This window comes from Crotalus tigris, unplaced genomic scaffold (genome assembly GCF_016545835.1).
Source record: "Crotalus tigris isolate CLP2741 ecotype Arizona unplaced genomic scaffold, ASM1654583v1 scf7180000024276.985868, whole genome shotgun sequence".
Classification (NCBI taxonomy): Eukaryota; Metazoa; Chordata; class Lepidosauria; order Squamata; family Viperidae; genus Crotalus; species Crotalus tigris.
In genome coordinates, this window is record NW_024100448.1 from 468,241 (window position 1) to 493,511 (window position 25,271).

The following is a 25,271-nucleotide window of genomic DNA, read 5'->3' on the forward strand; positions in this document are numbered from 1 at the left end:
AAAATACTTTAATTAAAGTATTTTAACTTTAAACTCTCCTGGTGAACGCGCTTTATTCATTCCATTTATAATTATGCCCGGGAGTCGCATTTTCACCATCATTATTGAATATATATATATATATATATATATATATATATATATATATATATATACCCCTCCAATAGCCAACGGGAGAGCTTATACACTATCACAACAATCTTGGATAGCTGATAGTCAAAACAACATTTCTTCCATCCTCTGCTTTCCCCTGTACTCATCCAATATCCTCCTCTTTTCTAACGGATGAGATATTTCTGTAGAAGTAAATTTTGTAAATGAATCAGTACATAGTTCCTTAGCAGCTATTTGTCCCTAAAGATAGAACTTTTAAAGTCATTTATGTAAGATCTTTAGCCTTTGCTATATCTGACAGTGGAAATTACTTATGTTAAAGAGCAAGATCAGTAAATCACATCTTTATTTAAAAGACAACGTTGCAATATGTATCCAAAAATAGCTGGATGTTTTCCAGTCATCGTTCCTTCTAATACTAAACTTGGACAGTCCACTGCCATCTGTTTGGCAGTAAACTGTCTAACCATTTTGCTGAAAATGTCATTTGAACAACAGAAAAGGAAAATGAGTATGTATCGATTGGCTGCCATATGCAGCTCTAGCAATTTATAATACTCTCAAATGGGAGGAGGAATTTGGGTCAGGAGACAGATACATAATTAGCAAGAAGAGAATTGCTGCATTAGTTTAAAGGGCCTTCTAGTCAACTTAATCTTCCTATCATGATCAATCACATGTCCATATGAAAACATCAGTTTCTGGGCTTCCCATATATCCTCCTGCTTGCATTCCCTAACAACTAAAAGTGGATTATACCCAGCAACGTTGCAGTGAGCACAATATCTTTGTAACTGGATGTATATTATATATGTAGGATAGATATATGGGAAGAGAGGTGCCTAGGTATACTGTACTATACTGTGCTTCTCTCTCTCTCTCTCTCTCTGTGTGTGTGTGTGTGTGTGTGTGTGTGTGTGTGTGTGTGCACGCTAAATCTCCTTCACACCTAATATAGGGGAAACATATATTTATCTTTTTCCAGACACTTTTTGCTCTTGTATACAGTGATACATGGTCCATGGGGTCAGGAAAAGTCGGACATGACTTAACAACTAAACAACAACAGTGATATATTCTAAAAAGTGGCAACCAGTCACAAGCCTGAGTCCAGCAATATAGTACAGAAGACAATATTTTAAATCCCCACTGATAATTAAATTATTCTGGTTGTTCTAAAGTCATAAAGTGGGTTTTCACTTACATGTACTGTAGGTTAATATTTTTCAGGAAAGCTTGGCGTGAGACAAACTTCAAGCCTGAGTCCACCACAGTTCTGTAAAAGTACCCAAGCACAAGTTACAATTACTGAGTGATCTATCATACATTCCTTTATTTATGGAGAGTATAGCATGTAGCCCAAAGAATTTCAGAATAAATCATGGTTCAATATTGTTATTATATTGGCCAATTCAGCAATCTGTGATCCGTGTGAAAAAAAAATTATATTCGCTATAATGTGTAAGTCAGCTTCATGAATTACATCCATGCATAAATAGAACAGAACAGAACAGAATAGAAGCTGGAAGGGACCTTGGAGGTCTTCTAGTCCAGCCCCCTGCTCAAGCAGGAGAACCTATACCATCTCAGACAAGTGACTGTCTAGTCTCTCTTTAAAAATCTCCAGTGATGGAGCGCCCACGATTTCTGGAGGCAAGCTGTTCCACTGGTTAATCGTGCTCACTTTTAGGAAGTTTTTCCTTAATTCCAGGTTGCTTCTCTCTTTGATCAGTTTCCAACCATTGCTTCTTGTCCTTCCCTCTGGTGACCCCCTCTTCTTTCTGGCAGCCCCTCAAATACTGGAATACTACTATCATGTCACCCCTATTTCTTCTTTTCTTTAGACTAGCCAAGTCCAAGTACCGCAACCATTCTTCGTATGTTTTAGTCTCCAGGCCTTTGATCATCTTAGTTGCTCTTCTCTGAATTTTTACAAAAACTCTCAACGTCTTTTTGGTGATATGATGACCAAACATGGCTGTAGTATTCCAGGTGTGGTCTTAGTAGGGTTTTATAAAGTGGTACTAATACTTAATGTGATCTTGATTCTATGCCTCTGTTTATACAACCCAGGATTGTATTAGCTTTTTTGGTTGCTGCTGCACACTGCTGGTTCATAGTCAAGTGATCATCCACTAGGACTCCAAGGTCCCTCTCACAGTAACTGTTTTTGAGCCAGGTCTCGCCCAGTCTATACTTGTACCTTTGATTTTTCCTGCCTAAATGTAAAACTTTGCTTTTCTCCACAATGAAACTCATTTTGTTGGATAGGCCCATTGTTCAAGTTTGTCAAGATCTTTTTGGATCCTGAGTTTGTCTTCTGGGGTGTTGGCTACTCCTGTCAGTTTGGTGTCATCTGCCAATTTGATGAGTTCCTTCTCAATTTCCTCATGTAAGTCATTCATGAAGATATTGAAGAGTACTGGGCCTAAGATCGAACCTTGTGGTACCCCACTGCTTGCTTCTCTCCATGTGGATGTGGTACCATTGAGGACTACTTGTTGAGTATGGTTTGCCAGCCAGATAAAGATCCATCTGGTGGTGGTGTTGTCTATTCCACCTTTTTCTAGCTTACCAAGGAGTAAGTTGTGGTCTACTTTATCAAATGCCTTACTGAAATCTAAGTATATACATCCACAGCATTTTGCTGGTCTACTAGTTTAGTCACTTTATCGAATAATGAGTTGCTTCTTTTAATGAAATATATGAAGACAATGACCTATGTAAGACCTCAGTACATTCCATTATAAAGCTTACACAGTGGGCAAAGTATGTCATTTATAATACTAAATATACATAATTAAAATATTTACTTACAAATTTCTTAATCCAGTGTACAGTCCAACATCTATTTCATTTATGCTTTCTAAACCCCGCTGGTTTGCAATATAACTGTTTAAAGGGACAAAAAAAGAGGAAGAGAGAAATGTTACTATGGTAGTATATTATTTTCTTATTTATGTATAATAGGCATACAAATAGCAGTTGTCTGACTTGAAAATGGGAAAATGGAGAAATAAATTGTTCCTCTATTACAATATGATACAGCAGGGCAGATGTGCAGAAACATATTAAATACTATAATACCTTAAGAGGCCTTTTGCAAGATGGAAGCAGTGGTTCTTAAACTAGGGAAAATAACACCAAGGGGTTAATTTGGGTATAATCTGGGAGTGATGGAGCAATTTGTAATAGATTGTTTGTGAATCAAGGATTCAGTATAGGGTTGTCACTGTGGAGATGTTTATGTAAAATAAGTGTCTGGTGGGTGGGTGTTATGTGTGAAAGAGAAAGAGAAAAAGGAGGAGAGGGGAGAGGGAGAGGGAGAGAGAAACGACATTATTCAAGACTGAGGAAAAGGGAAATCAGTCAAAAAGTTTAAGAACCATTATACAGGTAGTCCTCAACTTATGACCATAATCGCATCCAAAATTTCTGCTGTTAAGTGAGACATTTCTTAAGTGAGTTTTGCCCTGTTTTATGACCTTTCTTACCACAGTTATTAAGTAAAATCCTGCAGTTAAGTTAGTGACAGGGTTGTTAAGTGAATCTGGCTTCCCCACTGACTTTGATTGTCAGAAGGTCGCAAAAGATGATCACATAACCCTCGGACGCTGCAACTGTTATAAAAATGGACCACTTGCCAAGCATCTGAATTCTGATCCTGCAACGGTCATAAGTGTGAAAAATTTTCATGTCACTTTTTTCAGTGCTGTTGTAACTTTGAACAGTCACTAAACAAATTGTTGTAAGTTGAGGACCACCTGTACTAGAATCTTAGTAGTCCAGTTCTGGCATTTATACCATAATACTTTCATCTGCTGCTCTTTTGATTCACTCTTTTTCTGTTAAACAGAACCAATAACTAGTCAATAATAATATAGTTCCTAAATTCTATCTATATACTACATGATAGAAATAATGGAGAAGAAACTAGTTTGGTCCCTATTTTAATATAATGTTTTTAATTTGCATAGACCAAACCAAATCAGAAATAAAATATGCAGTTATCATTCAGTTGCTTTTTCTGAATTTTCCACATTGCCCCCATAAAAAGAATGGGAAAATAAAAAAATACATAGTACATAGAATAAAAAGTATTAAAAAGACTCCTGAATAGAAGCAAATTATTACATTTTGTAAAACTACATTAAAAAAAACCTTAGGTAAGCCAAATCATCTGCAAAGGTTTTGATAGAATTACACATAAAATATGTACCTATTTTCATAAGAAATTTGCTTTTTGAATATTATGAATGCAAGGAAAGGAACTCAAGGATGGAAAAATGAGGTACCGTATCATAATTTACATAATCAATCTATGAAAAATAATGACCAATAATATGCAATAAGAGAAAGTATATATTGGAAGATCTGAAAAAAACAGCTTAGGGACAGAGCATCATGGAGAAAATCTATCTATACCAGTGGTTCTCAACCTGTGGGTCGGGACCCCATTTGGGGTTGAACGACCATTTCACAGGGGTCGCCAAACAACGCAGTCCGCCATTTTTTTCCCCCTTTTCCTTAGCTGTGCTACTCCCTTTTATTCTATTGGCTTTCGAAAGCCAATAGAAATTGTCCAGGCTGTCTCTGCCCTGCTGAGCCCGTCAAAAGTCCCATTCTGCAAACAGTGCTGCACCAGTTGAGTAGTCCTCGACTTACAACCGGTTGATTAGTCCTCGACTTACGACCAGTTGGGGGTCACAGCATTAAAAAGGTTGAGAACCACTGATCTATATGGTCAGGAAGAATCAATGCCAACTTGGGTGTCAATAGCATGTAAATCAATTAGTTAGATTTATGTATTTATCACTGGAGACAGTGGCAGAAACTCTGAGAATTACAGTAGTCAAGTCTTAATATAATAAGATTAAAAATATAAATATTCTTCTGATAATTACATGGATATGATCATGCAATTTTCTTGCAACAATATAGAAGGAAGATTGGGGATATTTTAAACTCATTATCTAGCTTAAACAGTCCTTACAAGTTTGGATGTATTATTTCATTTGCTACTGAAGAATTTGTGGCAAAAGTTAGAACAGCAACTAATTGATTCAATATTGGGAAAGGATATACCAGGGTTGTTTGCTGTCAGCTTATTTACCTGATTTATTAAAAAAATATACCATGAGAAATATTTAACTAAAAAATAGGAATTAAAATTAATAACCATAGATATGCTGATAATACAATTTTCATGGCTAGAGTAAAGAAGATTTAAGGAAGCTCATGATGAAAATTAAAAAAAAAAAAAGCCTGCAGGGCTGGACTACTCTTTAGCATTAAAAATTTAAAAAGAAAGCTAAGATTATCTCAATAGCAATGCCAAACCAAAGCCAATAGACAGAGAACTTGGAACAATAGTAGACTTTATCTTTTGACCAATTTTTTTTTAAAAAATCACAAGACTGATAACTGTAGTCATGAAATAAACAGACCTTTGCTATCTAGGAGAAAGTTTATGACAGGTCTCCACAAAATACTGAAATGCAGAAACATTATATTGATAACAAAGATAGGTATTATCAAGGCTATAGGTTTTCCAGTTGTAGCACTTGGCTGTGAAAGCTGGATCCTTAGAGAGGTTGAAGGAAGGAAAATCAATGTCTTTGAACCGTATGGCACTGCAGAAAATGGTGGGAAAGATCTTGGACTGCCACAAGAACAAAACATTCAGTACCAGATGAAGGAAGCCAGATTATTCATTGGAAGCTTCAGCTGAGATATTTTGGACACATAATGTGAACTCAAGAGTTATTGGAGAATACCTTGATGCTTGGAAAAATCGAAGGCAATCAAGAAACTGACAGAAGATAAGGTGGCAAGATATGATCACTGACATCATGAAGAAGAGTTCCTTAAAACTCAAAGGAGCTGTTAACTGACAGATTAACCTTGCCAAGTGATTACCAGTGGGATGCAGAGGATTGGAAGTAACTGAAGGAAAAATAAATTGCATTGGCTACCTTATTTAAATGGCTAGATATTCCAAAAAAATTCTAATAGCTGTTTCTAGTATGTACTTATTATTTACATATTGAAATTATTTAAAGAAATCTACAATATTGTATTGGCTTCTGATATTATATATGTCCCCGGAATCGATTGTACAACATATTATTCCTCAAATCATGTTTTATATGATACTTCAGATATTCCAACATAAATTAGGTTGGTACACATGAAGTGCCATGAATATCATGTACATCCTGTAACAATGAAACACAGCAGGAGACGAACAGGAAAGCAGTAGAAAAATAAACAAAAGTAAAGCAGAAATGACAAGAGAGGTTTTTTTCACATTGGCATGCTCACAATCTCCCTTTGCATAGTGTCAAAATCAAATCCTTCAGAAATTTGCTGCTCATTAATGGTGTCCTGCCCCAGTCCACAAACACATGCCTGCTGTAAGGAGTTAGATGTGTTTATTCACACAACTACCCCTGGGCTTTCCCCAAGTTCCCACTGGGGCGGCCCCCTTTAAGTCTTTTCTAACTCCCGGACAATAGTGGCCTAGTCCACTATTCACAGCACCTAAGAAGTCCCGTTGGATCACAGCTCAACGAAAACAACCACAGTTCCTATCCGTTCAGGCAAGGCAGAAACAAACATGACTCCACTGAGTTGAAGCAGGACAAAGGCAAGCATGACTCCAACAGATCCAAGGCATAATGAAGAACAAAAGGGTTCCAAACATTCACGGTGAGTTGGAGTATGAGTGGTTGCCTCCAACACCAACCAAGTTCAAAATCCTTGTTAAGTAGGTGCCAACCATTAAGAGGGGCGAGGCTACCTCCTCATGATTAGTCTCACTGATTTCCATAGCACCTCTCTCCACTGGGTCTTGCATGTCCTTGGATCGGGAAGGGGTGGCAACTGCTCCTCATCCACGCTGACTGGTTGCAGCTGCATGTCCTCTCTGGATTGCATGGCCAGCTGTTCTTCCAGCCACTCCCGGCATCCTCCAACAATCTGGGAATTGCTTCACCACAATCGTCCTCTTCCACTGCTATTTGTCTTACCTCCAGCACAGACCCTTCCAGCTTTCCCTGATACACCACATACTCCTTCTAGGATAGCTCTTCCTCCTCATCCAAGCTGGAATCTGAGGGAGCCATCACAAAGGGCCTCAGCAAAACTAATGGAATACTACTACAGATTTTAGGGATAAAACTCTTGTCACGCACGGGATCACATAACTGCAAATCTCACACTGAACTTTCAAGTGTATTTACAAAAACACAGAGAGAGAGAAAGAAAGAGAAAAGGAGTACTCTTCATCCAGAGGACTTTGTCTATTTGTTGCCAGCCTATTTGAAATAAGTAAAACATTGTGATTAAAATTCAGAGGGATGTGTTACTCTAGATGTATTCCAGATGCGCTCTGCTAGTTGTTTTCAAAACAGTGTTCCAAGAAACCTTGGTTTCCTTGGAAGCTTATCAACTGTACCCCGACCAAAAGATCAGCAATGGCATGATCCCTCACATGAAAGTTTGGGATGATTTACCAATTCCAGTGGGTATTCTGGAAGCTGCAGTCACAAAACATCTGGAGCATGCCAGGTTGGGGAAAGTTATTTTAGGATTTATTCTTAGTTGATGCAAAGTGACAAGAAGGATTAACAGGTTTGGCCAGAGTTCTTTATGAACTGAATGTGCTCCAGGTTCTTCTAACACAGAGGGTTTTTAAGGCCAGAGATTCCATAGCAAATACACTCATTGCAGAAGATGTTCCCTGAAGGTGCACAGCTTCAAAGTTAGTGACCTAGGCAATACATATATGAACGTAAGGACTGAATCAGTCTAGCATTCGTTTTCCACACTATCCAACTAACTGCCAATGAATTCCTCACAAGGAGAAGATGGAAACATGTCCCTCTGCCACCCGGCCTCTGGACGTAACACTGATTTCTTCACTATTATTTGATCTTAGTATACTCAATGTTCATGATTTTTACTAAGCCCTTTTTAATGCCATCTTGGTATAAGTAGTCCTTGACTTACAACCACAATTGAGCCCAAAATTTCTCTTGCTAAGCGAGACATTTGTTAAGTGAGTTTTGCCCCATTTTACAACTTTTCTTGCAACAGCTGTTAAATGAACTGCTGCATTTGTTAAGCTTGCTTGTCTGGCTTCTCCATTAACTTTGCTTGTCAGAAGGTCACAAAAAGTGATCACAGAATCCCAGGACACTGCAACCGTCATAAATATGAACCAATTGCCAAGTGTCTGAATTTTGATAATGTGATCATGGGGATGTTTTAATGGTCATAAGTGTAAAAATTGTCATAAGTCACTTTTTTCAGTACCATTGTAACTTCAAATGGTCACTAAATGAACTGTTGTAAGTCAAGGACTACCTGTAACCATCATTATGTATTACAGCAATTAACTCCACAGACTAATTATGCACCATGAAGATTTTCTTTTGTCGGTCATAAATTTCTTCACAATTATTTTAAAATGTTTCCCCATCCATTTTATCCAGTCAGGCCCTCATCACCACCAAGCTAAAGAACTCCAAATATTTTAGCCTTTTTCCATACAATGCTCAAGGCTCTGACCATTTCAGTTCCATTCTTTTACACTTTTTCAAACTCTGTTATACTCTTTTCAAATGTGCTGAGCAGAACTTTATGTTCACATTACATATACTTGTATAAAGGTGTCAGAATAATATTTGAGTGTTTCTTGGCTATATAACTCTATATTTTTTAATCCAAATGTTTATGATAAAATACTAGGTAAAATTCACTGTCACAAATCTATCAAAATATAAATGAATTCAAATGTTTTAAATTAATTTTAAAAAAATCAAGCTTGAGCATGCATGACAGGCTGGGAAGAAGTCTTTCAGAAAAACTGTGCCTTAATTAATTCACTATAAGTCTGCCTGGAATTTACTCTTACTGTTTATAAGATTATGTTTTTATCCCTGATTAGCATTAAAGATGCCTTTCTGAAAACAGTGTGTTCTCACTTTTCTGATTTGCCAGCTATGTGGAGCTTGACAGCATCTTGCTCATAAAGAAAATAAAACCTATGAAACCGGTCTGAAAGTCTTCTGAAAAATTGTCACTGCCTCCCTCAAAGTCAGCAATCCAGGGGTAGAACTGAAATCCAGAGGTGGTACATGCAGTAGTCCTCAACTTGCAACAGTTTATTTAGTGACTGTTCAAAGTTTCATCACTGAAAAAAGTGACATGACCATTTTTCACACTTATAACCATTGCAGCATCCCCGTGGTCACATGGTCAAAATTCGGATACTTGGCAACTGGTTCATATTTATGACGGTTGCAGTGTCATGTGATCACCTTTTGCGACCTTCTGACAAGCAAAGTCAATGGGGAAGCCAGATTCACTTAACAGCTGTATTTCTAATTTAACAAATGCTGTGGTTCACTCAATAACTGGGGCAAGAAAAGTCGTAAAATGGGGCAAAACTCACTTAACAAATCTTTCACTTAACAACATAAATTTTGGGCTCAGTTGTGATCGTAATTTGAGGACTACCTATATACCAAACATACAGAATATTTTGTGTAAACCAAGGCTTATCAACCAGTAGTACGGGTACCACCTGTGGTACATTGGCACCTAGCAGGTGGTACACAACCATCCTAGAAAAGTGGTAACGGGGGAGGGGAATGAGCTTAATAGTGTCAGCATCACACAAGCCTGAGCGAGAGATGGCTAGAGCTGCAGGGCTGTCAGGGCTCAGCGGAAGCACCAGGATCAGCTTCAGGCTCCAGCTGGAGCTTGGCGCTGATCCTGGTGCTTCTGCCGACCCCAGAAGAAGTGCCAATCACCTGGAATGTTGCAGCATCTCCAGGGTCTTGTGATTTACATTCAGATGCTTGGCAACTGATTCATATTTATGACGGTCACAGTGTCCCAGGGTCATGTGAAGTGGTACTCGGATATTGCCTAAAAGTGGTACAATGGGTGAAAAGGTTGAAAATTCCTGGTGTAAACACTCTAGAGTTATTATTTTTTAAGAGTTGAGTAGCTTTAACAAATCTAATAAATAACAAAATAAATAAATAACGAAGCAAATCTTCTAAGCCCCATGAACCCAAGCCTCATATCCATGAGGGAATGTGTTCCTGTTGCCACATTCTCCTGCCCTAAATAGGGCTACAAATGGCATACCTATCACCGCTGCAGAAAGCTGTCCTGCCCATGGATTTCACTTACAGCAATAGCCATGAGTCCAGGAGAACTCTGAGTCACAGATCTGCACCTCTATCAGGAGTGCAATCCTGTCTATAATCAAACTATACCAACAGTATACCATATGCATTTTAGATAAAATGCAACACCAACTAGCTTTGACTTCTTTCTTTCCATACTATTCTTATGGCTCCAGGCCTAAGTTAAGAATTTTATCACACCTGTAGCTTGATTAAGAATGGTAATGTTCAAAAAATTGTACTAAGAGAAGAACTTGGTAGGTAAAACATAAAGATGTTGGTTTTAGCAGAATGTTCTTCTGTACTGGTATAACAATTCTAGCTAAAGCCATGTGTAATTTGTGTGAGAAATTGTGGAGAGGCTGGAATAAACAATATAGACATAGAAGGTGAGTCTATCAGCAGCTTATTTTATAAATTTCAATTCAATCCAAGTAGCCAGAAATAGGAAAAAAGCATTTCAAATCATTCTAGGAGACTCTTCCTTATTGAAATCACTATAAAGGATGGTTGAAAATGCTTATATTTTCTATTTATTCCAAGATTCTCTATTTACTCTAAGACTAGAATTAAATATACTTTACTGAAGTCTACGTAGTTCTTTTTTACTTGATCTTGCCCAGCTGTATAAGGCTTGACTATTTAAGAAATCATTTATGGAAAATAACAATAATGCCAAGGTCTCTATAAATATGATATATTCCACCGAGCAATATACAGTATATATTATGTGTACCGTGGATGGGAAGACCTGAATAACATCATATAAAACACTAGTAAAACCTCATTTATAATACTATGTTGGGGAAAAAATTCTACAAAATCAAATAGAAGCACCCAAGATTTCTGAACAAATAAGAGATCTGAGTATGATAAATGGAGTACAAAGATCAACTCACTCATTGATTATACCCGGGGTCCCCAACCCCTGGTCTGAGGACCGGTACCGGTACCGGGCCGCGGCATATCAGCAACCAGTCTGCACAAACAAGCAAAGCCCCATCCGCAGGATGCAGGCAGCACACAAAACCATGCCCCCTCCAATCCGCGGAACAACCTCTCTCTACGTAACTGGTCCCTGATACCCAAAAGGTTGGGGACCTCTGGATTACACAGCATAACTGACCAATCTAATTCCAAACAAAGGAAGCATCACATGGATACCATTGTGCCTCGATTTCTTAAAACCTTCTTCTTTCCAGGTGCTTCGCATGGTACCGATGGAGGATTATCTTGTTTTTTTTTTAATTAAAAACTGAAGCATGTGGATGGAAAGGTTTAAGCCCTCAAACTGAACAAAAATCTGGATTTCACACAATAAAATTAGCAACATCATTCACATACTGCACAGTTAATATAAAATGTCCTTCAACCTTAAAAGTACTGTTCTACTTAAATTGGAAAAATAAGGGTTGACAAATAACAACCTGGAGAAAGAAACAACACTACACTAGTAGGGGAAGTTTTGCTGTATTTAAATTAGTATTACAATAATTATTGCCTAAACAATAAATTAAAGATGTATATTTGAACGATTCCAACATTATTTATCTTATTATTAGATTTACTTCCTGCCTTTGTTTGCCCTACTAAAAAGGATGTAGATAATATTCCTGCCTGTTTTTTTATAACAATATTCCTGTGAGGTGGATTGGGTTGAAAAAGAGCGACTGGCGCAAAGTCACCCAGCTGGTTTTCATTAGAGCCTTGATAAGGAACCTACAGACTATCAGATGTTGTTCATATAAAACTTCCAGCAACCCATAGTAGTTAGCACAAATTAACAACTTCTAGAGGCCTATAATATCTTTTCCCATGTATATCTTATATTTCACAGCTATAATTTATATCAGGGATTCTCAACCTTGGCAACTTTAAGACTTTTGGACTTCAACTCCCAGAATTCCTCAGCCAGCTTTGCAAAGCTGGCTGAGGAATTCTGGGAGTTGAAGTCCACAAGTCTTAAAGTTGCCAAGGTTGAGGACCCCTGGTTTATATCATCATCATCATCACCATCATGAGCACACTGGACAGCAAGTTTTTTCCGGCATATAGTTTATATACAGGACATTATTTAGCCAACCAGACACATTCTCAATAAAAAATGAAATAACATAGTTGGGAGACTTTTCCTAGACATTCAAAGTTTTATCACTGATGAGAGTCATGGAAGATGAACTGGTGGGTTATAATATGGAATTAAATTTGTCTTTGCCCAGACCAGGAATGAATTTGCCTGAATAAATGTGAACTGCTACTACTTTGTGAGCATTTTGATATAAACCACTTTAGCTTCATCTCACTAGGGGATAGATGAAGAAAATTCTCTGAATATAATCTTATCAGAGAGAGATTTAAGAACAAACCTTATCTGACCAAAAGCTTTTTCACAACTACTTTGCCTTGATGTTGCTTATCAAACATTAATATTCTAAAAGCTTTGGTTTTACAGTGGCTTTCTAAGCACAATTGTGAGAAATTCAGTATGTTTTTCTGCTCTCAGAAATGGCTTTTATTTAATTGAATCATCTTTCTAAGTTAGGCAAAAATCATTCTAACACAAGGAGGGCAGATTACTGAAGTCATGTGGTAGAACATGGTGTTCTTTTAATACACTACAATAAATGTAAACAACCTGAGACATCTAAAATTCTTTCAACCACTCCAGTCACTAGATCCCCTAATTACTGTATGTTCATCATTAACAAAGCCTGGCATGGTGATACAGTATATTTGTTTTCCTCTTCATCAGCATTATGCAATTGGTATCTAAAGATCTTGTCTTCTATCCATTTTCATAATCTACTTGAAAACCGACATCCCTAATATTGAACTCTGAGAATATAATACAGTGTAGAGGAGTCCCAGATTAATATACAATATTAGCATTTTTAAAAAGTACATATGCACATGCATATTATTCATAATTAAAACACTGAAAATCCAGAACTGCCAAAGGCAAATCGGGGATGACTATCATCTAACATTCGCATATAATCTATGAACGCTGGAGGAGAGGGGGAGAATTTTCTTGCAGTATTTCTATTTCAGATTATGCTTGTGAGAATCCTAAAATTGTTAATAAACCTATTATACAAAAAGGCCTCCTGATTCTAATATAGGATTACTTTACAAGGACAATTTCAGAAATAACAATTACATTCATAAGAACAGGATTCAGGGACCATTTCTCAATCTTCATACAATGTCTAACACATCTATTTAGAATAAAAACAAGGCGAGAAGGGCAAATGTTTTCCACAAGGTAAGAACATATTCAGGTGACTTCTAAAATATATATAGCAAGTGATTGATCCTAATATGCCTTAATAGAAAAAGCCAATGCTGTTGAATAATGGATATATACCTCCAAATATTTAATACATGAACAAACAAATAGACAGAACAATAGTTTCACTAAAATTATTTCAGATCTACCTTCCTACTTCTGTGAAGGGATTGATGCCTCATAAGATAGGCCTACTACATGTGGGTTGCAAAAAAACAAAGCGACCACAAGATGGAGCTAGGGTTTTCGGTATTGCTTACTGCCATCTAGTGTTTTCTGCTTGATTGTTTGGCTGGTATTAATACCAGTTTATTTGAGGGATGTAGGCTGCTAGAGAAAATGTGTTCTGGTCTTTCTGTTTTCTTCTTAGTTTTTTTACTGTTTCTTTTGAATGGTGTGTAAATATGGTTTATTTTTTTATGTCTACTGATAGCCGATCTAAATTATAATATTAATACGTTATAACTATAATTCCTTAAATATACTTCCCAGTGGTCACTCACTTTGATAATCAAAGGATCCATTTATATTTGGCCCCATCTCTTCTGGTTTTATCACACATACTTCTTAAGTAACCCATTCCTACTGCATTCAACATAACTTTTATGTTTCCACTGATATGCCAACTCTCATTTTGGGTAACAAAGTGAAAAGTAGCACACACAGCCATTTTCTCTTGTTTCAATTTTCATCTCTTGAAGCAGACCACATAATACTGCATGTCTTAACATTTTCCCATCTATTCCCATCTTTAATAAATAATTTACAGAGGTACACAAATGCATCTATTTGCTCTAATTTTTTGCTATTTAGGTAAAACTTCCCATCATTCATTCCATTTTTCCATGAAATACAACTGTCTTGGATAATTTAATGTTTTCAAAATATTCACAGCATTTATTACAATTTAATACAAGAGTTATATCATTTATTTCAATTCCTATCTTTTATATATCATTCCCATTTTTTATTAATTATCATAAATATTTTTGTCAGAAACTCTACCTTCAGTTTAACCCCAATTGATTACTTTTATTTTTAATTTCACTTTCTGCTGGGGTTCCTTGCACTTTCAAAATAACTTTCTAATTTCAGTAGAACTGCTCTGCATTTTCTCTGCCTTTTTAAAGCCTGTTTCTAGTTTTCTTTGACTACACTCTTTGCGCCTATCTTCTTTTCTTTTACACATAAGTTTCATGCACAAATTCTAAGCATGCAATGAAATGGTACAACACAGAAAGGTTTAAACACAGTGAAGCATCCTCAAGTTTGTAATTAAGTGCTCTGCTCTTGATACAAATTCCCTGAGGATACTATTCTTCCCAAAAGCACTAGATTAAGGATAATGTGTGAATCCATTATAATTGTGATGTAGTCAAGGTTGCTTTCTTCTCTGGTATGGTTGCATTTTATTGTTACTGACTTTTTACTTGGGCTTACAAGGAAATCTCATTCAAGGACCACAATTGGGACTGGCTACTTGGTTGTTAAGCAAAATGGTTGCTAAATGAAATTAGACCATGCTTATTACCTTACTTCAGCTTTCCTTTGCTTTACAGGCCTGTGAACAGTCACTGTACAAGGTAGTTACTAAATAAAAGCTACCGGTATTTCTTTTAAATCCTCTGTAAGCCATACAGAATCAAATTAAATCAAAGTATTTATCTATGGTTTTAGATCAAGACACAAAAATGCAAAATTTAAAACACAGAAAAAGCAAACCAAATTGAAACAACTAATAATGAGAAGAGGGCATCAACCGGCTTCTTCAAGTCACACCTGTTCCAAGAAATTTGGCAACTTTTGCAGCAATTATCCAAGATAGGTCTCACAGTACAAACTGTAGGTCTCTGGAGGAAAAGCAATATTTCAATCTAACTTCAGTCATCAGGACAGCCTGTGGTAGAAAATCCACAATCTATTAAGATTTAAATGAATTTTCTTTCACACTGCTTCTCTTTACCTTCCAAGGGTTCTCAACCTTAGCAACTTTAAGACTTGTGGACTTCAACTCCCAGAATTCCTCAGCCTTTCTTTTCTCTTCTTCAGATCTTGAAAGTGTCAAGGGCACTTTTCCAGGAATACAGGATATGCTCCCTATGGTACAACCATTACCCCAAAACAAACACAATATTTGGGTCTTTTTATTTAAAAAAAAGTTAAGAGGGAACAGTTTTTTCTCTCTCAAAATACAAAATATGAGAGGATATACAAAAAAAATACTTTATGCAATGCATAATTACAACTATGGAATGTGATACAAAGAGATGTGATCAACCTTTAAAATAATATAAGGCAAATTCGTGGAAAGCAAAGTTACTCAACAGTTGCTGGTTAGATCCGCAAGATTGAGTGCTTTGCACATACGCAAAAGACTGAATTAGCACTAACTTCTTTAGCTAATCATAATTTTACTGTATTTCTTTCTGCTGTTAGCATTTGATACTTTATCATTAAAGTAAAAATACCATAAGGGCATCTTTCTGAATCATATAATAAGAAAAATGGCAAAAATGTATTTGCCTACATATAAAGTAAATCTCTCTGAATCAGAATGAATTTTAAGCGGAACAAAACTGATTACATGTTGAAAAATGAAACACATGTTTTGTTATAATTGATAAATTATTCTTTTCATGCTTCATTAAGAACTGTCCACTACTTATAAAGTTTGCTTAACAACTCTGACAGAGTAATCCCTTAATATTCTACGTATAAGACATTCTTACAATGAATCTTCCTTTATACAATCACTACCAATTAACTGGCATCACAAGTACCATCCCTAAAAAATTAAAATAAATATTTTGACTACAAAAGACAGTATCAAGTAATATAGTTCATCACAGATTCTTGAACATAACAAATTTCCTCAAAAGTGGGCATTGGAACTTCAAGGAGGGTAAGAAAGGGCAAGTGACAAAACATGCATCATGATACAAATGCTTTTTATTTACTTGTGTGGAAAATTTATAAACAAGAATAGGCAAGAGTTTTTGTCATGTGTATCTTTGTCATCAGACCTATGCAAGTGGGAACTATAAAAAATGTTGTAGGGGGCCTTTACTTCAAAGCAAGAATATCATTCACATATTTTCTTCCCCTAACCCATTTTAGTTTTCTTTTTCAATTGTAATTCAATATATCATAACCATTTTTTGTTTTTACTGGTTTATTTATTTGGGTTGACTATTATGAATTAGCAATCACTGAAACCTGATTGTGGGCTTATTTAGCTCTAATCAAGAATAATCAATTCATGACTATGCTTTATAGTAGTTTAGATTTATTTTAAACCCAGTCACTTTTCTTCAGTTCACCTCACCTCACCGGGTTGTTGAAAATAGGAAGATGGATTATCACATTTGTTCTCTGACTTATGTTATTTATAAAAAATAATAATAAAATATAGCTCAACTACATTTATTGTTCTAAGACAGTGATGGTAAACCTTTTAGAGATCGAGTGCCCAAACTGCAACCCAAAACCTACTTATGTATCGTTGGGTGCCTGGTGGGCGTGGCCCATTGGGTGGATGTCGACAATTGGGTGGGCATGGCCCATTGGGTGGGCATGGTTGCGGTTATAACAACAGACTGGGTAGGACTAAAAAGTTTAATCAATCAATTCCAACTTTGTGAGATTTTTTTTTTCCATGAGAAGTTGAAATTGATCGATTGATTGAACTTTTTTTTTTTTTGCACACGGCAGTGGAGGCCTAAAGCAAAAAGCTGAAGGCCTAGGACTGGGGCGACGGTGCGCATGCCCACAGAGAGGGCTCTGCGTGCCACCTGTCGCACGCGTGCCATAGGTTCGCCACCACGGTTCTAGGATAAGGAGAATAGTTCTGCAGATTTAGAACTCAGCCTCTAAAATACTTACTCATGTGAAAATCATATATAAATTAATGACTCATTTGCAACAAGATTTTTCCTTAAAAAATCAGAGTTTAACATCTTGTATAGAAAAATAAATGCTGCAAGAAATTAAATGTTTCATTAAAAGTTCACTCACTGTAAAATAAAGGTAACGGAGTAAAGGCTCATATGAAGTCATACTATTGAAAAATTGATTTAAAAAACTTGGAAGAATAAGGAAGGTGGCATGTTATTAGGGAACAGCATAGCCTTCCAAATCATATCTGGATAATGATGCCTTAATTTCTTTTCTAACCATTTCCTATTTGTTCTAGAGCAGTACAGCTACAAAAGAATGAAATGTCCCTTTAAAATTGCATGCAAGCAATTTTTCATATAGTATCTCAGATACCTCAATTGTTCTGGGATCATAATGCATGTATGATTAGTCTTTTTTGCTCCTTATCTGTTCTTAAGAACCAATGTAGGCAATGGCACAGTATAGTATATTGGTTAATACTGGTTGTATTTTCGTCATAAAGTTTGTCTGGGCCTGTTGGAGACACACTGAAATCTGCCAAGATTTTCCGCATGTGTTTTTCTTATAATCACACATTGAATGTAACATCTGATTGAATTGAGTTGTCCTCTTCAGAAAGGACTAAAATTTCAATCCCAAAGGAACTTTCTGTAGAGGAAAAAATACCCATAAAGTTATTTTTTTAAAGAGCAGATTATACTAGTTGGTCTTCTTTCAAAGGAACTTTCCCTGCATTAAAAAAAAAAAAAAACTATGTAAGGAATAAAGTACTGAAAAAATAGGAAATCAAAAGCAATACTCTCTTTTCTCTGATTTCACCAAACCTTCACTTTGTTATACTTTGTTATACTTCATTCTTAAAACTGTATAATACATGTTATTTATTAAATATATATTATTTATTAAAATATTTGAATTAGTTTATGTAACTGCTGCACATATTTCTTTTGTGGTTTTTCGATGTATGTAACCAGCACATACAGAACTGATTTTTTAAAAAAACCGGAGTACAGAGGATTTTGGGGAGACACATTGAACAGAGCAATTAACTTCAATTGTTGTTGTTCCCAAAAGCTGTCATGTCAGTGTAATACTGTTTTGCTACAAACCCTATCAAATTTTGCTAAGCCATTCTATAAAATGGTTTAATAGTCTAAGCCATTATTTGCAATTGCATTTATTTTAGTACAAAAGGAAGAACTACTAGAAGAACTAGAACCTGAAAGCTCAAAGTCCATTTCCATTTAAAATTCTACTATGAAAAAATTCTGATTTAAACCCTAAAGGGATTTCATAAGCTCTAAAATCTAAAGTGATTTTTACCTTTTTTTTCTAACAGAAATGTCTTAAACATGTTCTTTAGCATCAGCAACAGTTATGCGAGGGCTCCATTAATGTTCATGGCAGAGTGCCTCTCTGCAAAGATTGGAATATTTGTGTAACCAATAACCTGCAACAATTGCTTCAGAAGTAGATTATGGTCCATTATGGAACAATAATCATTACCAATGTGTATGTGTGTATGTATGTATGTATGTATGTATGCATGTATGTATGTATGTATGTATGTATGTATGTATGTAACAAAAGCTTTTCAAGCTCGTGCCAGGACCCCAACGAACAGGATCAAACACAATCTCATTATAAGCATAGGTTTGTAAGATCAGGACTATGTTATTCATTAAAACAGACAAGCAAGTCTGTGAATAACCTATTAAGAGAGAGAGAAAGAGAGAAAGCTTGGTGATAAAAATTCCATCTTCTTCCTGATTCCATAAACCAAATTTCAAAACAAAACAAACAAAAACTTTTACACTCCATAAGTTCTGGATAAGACACTTTATATGAGGGAAATGTTTTAGATACTTAAGTGTAATTGATCTTGAGAAAATCTCAATTGATAAGAATGTTCTGAATAGATTCAAAAGATTAGATGATTGGATTTATTAGATGGAATATTTAAAGATTAAACATTTGTTTAATTCTGGATATAAATGTATCTTAGCTTAAGAGGGACATGTTGCTCAAGCAGTATACTATTTCCTTCTTTTTTCTTCTCTTTTTCTTTTTCTTTTCTTTTAATATATGAGAAACATAAAAATATTGGGATGGCTTGTATGAGGAAAAAGACTTAAATACTTAAGTGTAATTAACTCTGAGAAAATCTTAACTGGTAAGAATGTTTTGAACATTGCGGGGGGGGGGAATCTAAATAAGAACTTTGAAAACAGGATCTATGATGAGGTAATTAAGATGATTAATTAGAAAAGAAGCTTTATATTGATGTGGTTGCTAAATACTAGAAAAATGTTTCTATTCAATTGTTATCTATCAAAATACTAAGACATGTATTAATTCAAGTTTGGTAAAAGAAAATATTATTGGAATGAAGAGAAAATCAAAGAAAGCTACTATGTGGATTATGGAACTATAGAAATTGTTATTGATTGTTTTTAAATGAAAACCCAGACAACACACTGTTTACCAAATATTAAGGTGACTATGTTAAAAAAACAAAAAAATATATTAAAAAAAGTTCTGGATAAGATGTATTGGGAGGAGGGGTAATTTATCTGAACTTCTGATACTTAAAACACAATAACATTTTTGCCCCGAATAAAATCTGGGCCTTTGCAATTTTATCTCTCAACAATTATTTTGTTGGTTTAAAAACATCATCCTTTCTCACTTATCTGTAGATATCTACTCCACCCATACCTTTTGCCTTTTCCTTTTCTTATTATACCATAAGAAGCACTCTATAAAAAAAATTGTCTTCATTTACACTACCTTTCTCAATATGGGCTTTCCAGATACAGTATATTACCTCTATATTTGTTAAACTTTCATAAAGCCAATGCATCATGGCTTTTACCAATTCATTACATCTCAAAAGCTCCGGGTTGAAAAAAGCTGAAATGCACCTGCTTCAAAAGCACTATGATTTTTTTCTCCCTGGTTCTAATAACAAGGCCTTAAATTCCACTAAATCCTATAAAAATTGTCATGAACCCTAAATTTGTCTTTATCATGAAATCTGACAAAAACACATCCGTTCCAAACATTGTTTAGAGAAAACATTAGTAACCAAAAACATTTTTCATACAAAAGGTATAAGAAACTCCATAATGGAACTATTATGAGTGGCAATACAATTGAGCAGAAAAAATGTTCATCTTTATATCCATACATTTGAAAGAGGGAGACAGAAATATTTTGTTCCTCTTTTCATTGGGTTCAGTTCCACTCTGGTATAATGGTCAGATTATATTCCTAATCTATAGTTCATGCATACCTGCCAATAATGGCATGTGAGCATCTGCAGCAGAGAATTGATGGTGCAGTGGGGTGGTGTCACCGTGCCAGGTGGTAATTTGAAAAGGAAAGAGGAAGGGATCAAGTTAATATTGCTTGAGAAACCCTGGATTAAACTACTGTATGATTGTTTTAGCAGTATGTCCCAAATTTACTTTTAGTTAAAAGTAAATCTTTTAACTAAGAGTAAATGTTTTAACTAATCCAAATGAGTCTATTTGAGATGCTAATGTGCAGCCAGTGGGACTGTTTTAATTGCTATTAAGTTTCTGTCATGGCAATTAACTTCTGCTTGAACTCAGGCCTTGTTCTTTATGAAATCAGAAGTGGAGGTTGGTTGACTAATCATCTCATGCATATAAACGTCTGTGTATGCAGAAAATATGTTGTTCTCTCACCTGCCTTGGTAGTGTATTGCAAATTTTTTAGCATACAGTATTATAGCAATTATTTTTGCTCTGTACTTCAACTGTTTATCATTATGCTTTTTAAAAAAGCTATTGCAGATAAGATAATAATCTTTGAGAAATTACTGTTCAGGATTGCTTTTTGTGATAAAAGGAATCCTAAAGAAGATATCCTATACCAATTCCTGTACATGGCAGAAAGAATTTGAATTGTTTCCTTGGACAGCACTTAAAGGCCTTATATTTTTTTTTCTCTTTGCTTTAGATTAAAATGCGTGCATGTTTCAAGCAGTTATTGAAATGGCTAGTTTTAATGCTTATTTGTTGATTATCAAGATACATAACATTGATTTTATACATTCTTTTACAGATCCCAACCAATCACTGGGATCAATTAAAATGTTCTTCATTACATTTATAAATGTGTAGCAATACACTTAATATTATCTCTATTTAATCATTTGATTTGGATTCATCTCTAGACTAAAAATTGGTTTTTATTCTGTTACAAACTTTGGCAATTTTTCTAATACAAAGATTACAGATTTCCCAAGAGCACTTATTGTATATTAATATTTTACTCTATAAGATATGAAGCACTGAAATTGGCCTTGACTTTAAAAGATGTTCATAAAAGATGAACAGGCAAGGTTGTTCATTAATACTCAATGATAATTAAACATTTAGCTGCTTTAATAGTTTAACAATATCCACATGGCAACTACAACTTAATTAAAATGCCATTGTACTGCTTTGGAAACTAAACAAAGTAAGCTAGCACTGTAGAATATTACTTCAGACCTCAAAGCATCACAGGAATAGTAACTACTTTTCTCATGAATGTCAGCTGATTGTATTGATGATAGTCATCTCACAGCTCCAGTATAGACCAGGCAAGTGTGCTCTGCCACTGGACTTCAATCTCTCCATATACACCTCACGTGCAGAGAGAAGGATCCACCTGCTTGTTTGCACAGCCTCCAAAAGCAGTAGCCCTGCATTTGAACACACAATAAAATCTATCCTAGAGGAATGACAGGGAAGCATATCTTTATTTGCAAACAGATCCAGCTCTTACACACAAGAACATATTCTACAGCAAACAAACCCATGCATATTAACAAGCGAAGACTACTGTTACACTAAATGTAAAAGCTGAATACGTGTAAGGAGGGAATAAATCCCACTAACTTCCCTGTTTATACACAAAAGAATATAAACAAACCACACAGCTTTTACTAGTATTATTACACACAACCAGCTTATTCAACTTTACTTGCCTTGTTTTCCTTTATTTACATAATGTAACATTTCTTGTAAAAGAGGAATAACAGGAATGTGAAAGTTAGCAAGCTTCTCCATAGTAAAAAAAACTGACAAGAAGCAATACAATACTAATAAATGTTCAACCAAAATGAACACAATCTATTTGCTCTATTGCTTTATCATTTAGATGATTCCCAGGAAATTGGACTCAGGGCAATTAAGATTCATAAGCTAAATGCTTTTAAAACTGTATCTGAGGCAAAGTCAAATCTAAATTAGATCAATCCAGGCTTTTAGTCGTTCAGCTAGTAGCCTTTGGAGCAAGCGCATTGCTATACAGAGAACATCTCCTCTTACACATTCTTTCCAAAACAGCGACAAGCATATTCTTAAGCAGAATCCCTATAATAAAAATCTATTTGACTACTGCTAGGAAGCTATTTTGCCCAGTTCAACAAAGCAGATTGAAAATGTTTGAGTAATAACTTGAAAGATTTTGTGAAGGAATAGCAAATGGATTGTGGTGTTTAAAAGCAAGTCTCCAGTTAAAAGCGTTTCAGAAAATTCTCTGTATATTTATTTATTTTCAATAGTGGACTGTCAAGCAACACATGCACTATCACTGCCTTTCCTGGGGGTACCTTAAAATATGCATAAACCGTGTACGCATCCAGCACCACAATGGGAGACATAAAAAAGAAGAGGTATGCTTCATCTTAGTCCTCATTTTATGTACTCCCTAAGGAAGGTAGCGTTTTCTCCAAGGAGTATTTGTTAAACATCCAAGATGTATAGTGCAAGATGTAGATCTGAACAAATAAAATTGTACATACTGCCAATTTAATTACTGCTTAGATATATATGTGCTATATATATAAGCAGTAATTACTAAGCAGTAATTAAATTGCCTGTAGGTGCAACACACACACACACACAATGTCTGAGGCTTGTTTAAATCAACAACAGGACATTCTTACAAATAAGCGGGAATAAAATTTCGCCTATATTGAACGCGACGCTACTAAAAGCAAACCCCAAACTCAACCATCCGACCGATTCCCGCTCGCTCCCTCGTTACTTTTCCCTCCCGTTCTCCCCGGTCCCCAACAACCCTCAACGCCGCTCAGGCACTCACATGTCGCTGACTTTCTCCCGCTCGCTCCTCTTGCCGAGCACGGGGAAGGACACGAGGCTCGCCGCGGCTTCGCTGCACCAGATCCGCTCGGGACTGCAGGCGCATGAGGTGGGGCAAGCGGAGGCGAGCAGCCCCCGCCAGGCGCCCAGCATCAGCCAACACAAGCTCCAGAAGCCGGTCGCCGTCGCCTGGGGCGAACCCTGAAACCGCTGCTGCCGCCGCCACCACCATGCCCTTGGCGAGGCCCCCATGTCGCCGCCGCCGCTCCTCGGTGGCTCTTCTTCCCCTTCCCGCCAAGCGCGATCAATCCAGCTCGGCTGCCGGGACACCGAGCCGTCAGTCACTCGAGCATCCTTTCTGTCCCCTGTCCGGGAGCAGCCGCCACCTCTGTATTCCTTTCCCCCCCCCCAACACCTTCCTTCAGAAGGCAGCAACTTCTGGGGTTCGGTCAGTCGGCGAAATCCCTCCCGGGCGCAGCGGCTCCCCTCAGAGAGCGTCCGAGGTCCAAGCCTGGAAAAGAAAGAGATGCCCTGTGAGGGGCAGCCGGAGCCGCCGCCGCCGCCGCCTCGCCTTGCTTCCCCTCGCCGACTCCGACCCGCTTCCCGCCCCACGAGCAGAGGGCGGCAGCGGCGCACGCTGAGCCGGGCCACGCTCCCCGCGCGCGGAGAGGCGCCCGGCCGCCGCCGGACCCGGGATAGCAGTAATAAAGCTAGCGCAGCCTCTCCTCCTCGGCCAGGTGGCCGCTGCCCCTACCTAGGCGGCCGAACCTCGGCAAAAGCTGCAGTGCCGCCACCCAGCTCCGCTCCTCCTGCCCGGTTCCCGTTCGCCGCTCCGGGGCAGGGCTGGGAAAGGAAGGAGGGGGCGGTGGGGGCGTCGTCGCTTCTCGTCGGCAGCCCCCCCCCCACCTCCCGCACAGACACAGGCGCTGTCACCCGCCGCCGCCTCCCAGTCCACGCGCTGCCGATAATAAAGCGCCCCGGCTCCTGCTGCAGCCCCAAACCGAGGGAGCTGTCACCGGTGAAGTGACGTTGGGCTGCTGACGCAAGGAGGGGTAGAAAAATCTCCCCAAAAGCCGGATTCTTTTTTGAAGGAGGGGAAGAGGAGAGGAGAGGAAGAGGAGGGGAAAAGAGGTGTGGGCAACGAGATACCAATAGTCAGGCAGAGAGTCTGGATACAACATACACAACACGCGCGCACGCGTGAGGATGGGCGAGACGGTCCGTCGCCCTGGGCAAAAAGCCTCAAAGCGTCTCTCCTCCCCCCCTCCTTCCTTCCTTCTCTCTCTCTCTTCCTCTCCTTCCTTCTCTCTCCTCTCTCCCGCTCCCTCTCCCCTCCTCTCTTGCTCTCTCTTTCTCCTTTTTTTTTTTTTTTTTTTTAAATAAATCCTGCAGTCTCTCGCCGCCGCCGTGCAATCCCGAGCACGGGCAATAGCAGCTGCGCCTTCTCCCTTCCAAAACTCGCCGGGACGTGATCTGAATAACACCCGGCTTGACCTGCTATTGAAACGCCTCCCGGCTCTTTCCCGAAGGGAGGGTGGCTCTTCTCTAGGTTTCGCCGTCTTCCGCAGTGCAAGGGACGGCGGGCGAGTCCCGCTTTTCGCTTTCGACGCGCTCGCCGCTCGCTTGCAGCAACTGAGACCGCTG

General features: G+C 37.5%; 1 protein-coding gene across 11 annotated transcripts in view; it reads right to left on the reverse strand.

Annotated features, from left to right (window-relative positions):
- Positions 1–24,962, reverse strand: part of NTRK2 (neurotrophic receptor tyrosine kinase 2) — a 193,283-nt gene extending 168,321 nt beyond the window's left edge. For 10 of the 11 annotated variants that reach the window (XM_039323508.1, XM_039323506.1, XM_039323501.1 and 7 more), the window contains exons 1-4: positions 24,382–24,773; positions 23,629–24,138; positions 2,932–3,006; positions 1,319–1,390 (exon numbers count right to left, since the gene is read on the reverse strand). In XM_039323508.1, coding sequence (XP_039179442.1) covers positions 1,319–1,390; positions 2,932–3,006; positions 23,629–23,879 — 398 coding nt within the window. In that variant the 5' untranslated portion in view covers positions 23,880–24,138; positions 24,382–24,773. Of the gene's footprint in view, positions 1–1,318; positions 1,391–2,931; positions 3,007–23,628; positions 24,139–24,381 lie in introns of all 11 variants that reach the window. The other variant, XM_039323504.1, reaches the window with a different exon arrangement.
- Between the last annotated feature and the right edge of the window lie 309 nt (positions 24,963–25,271).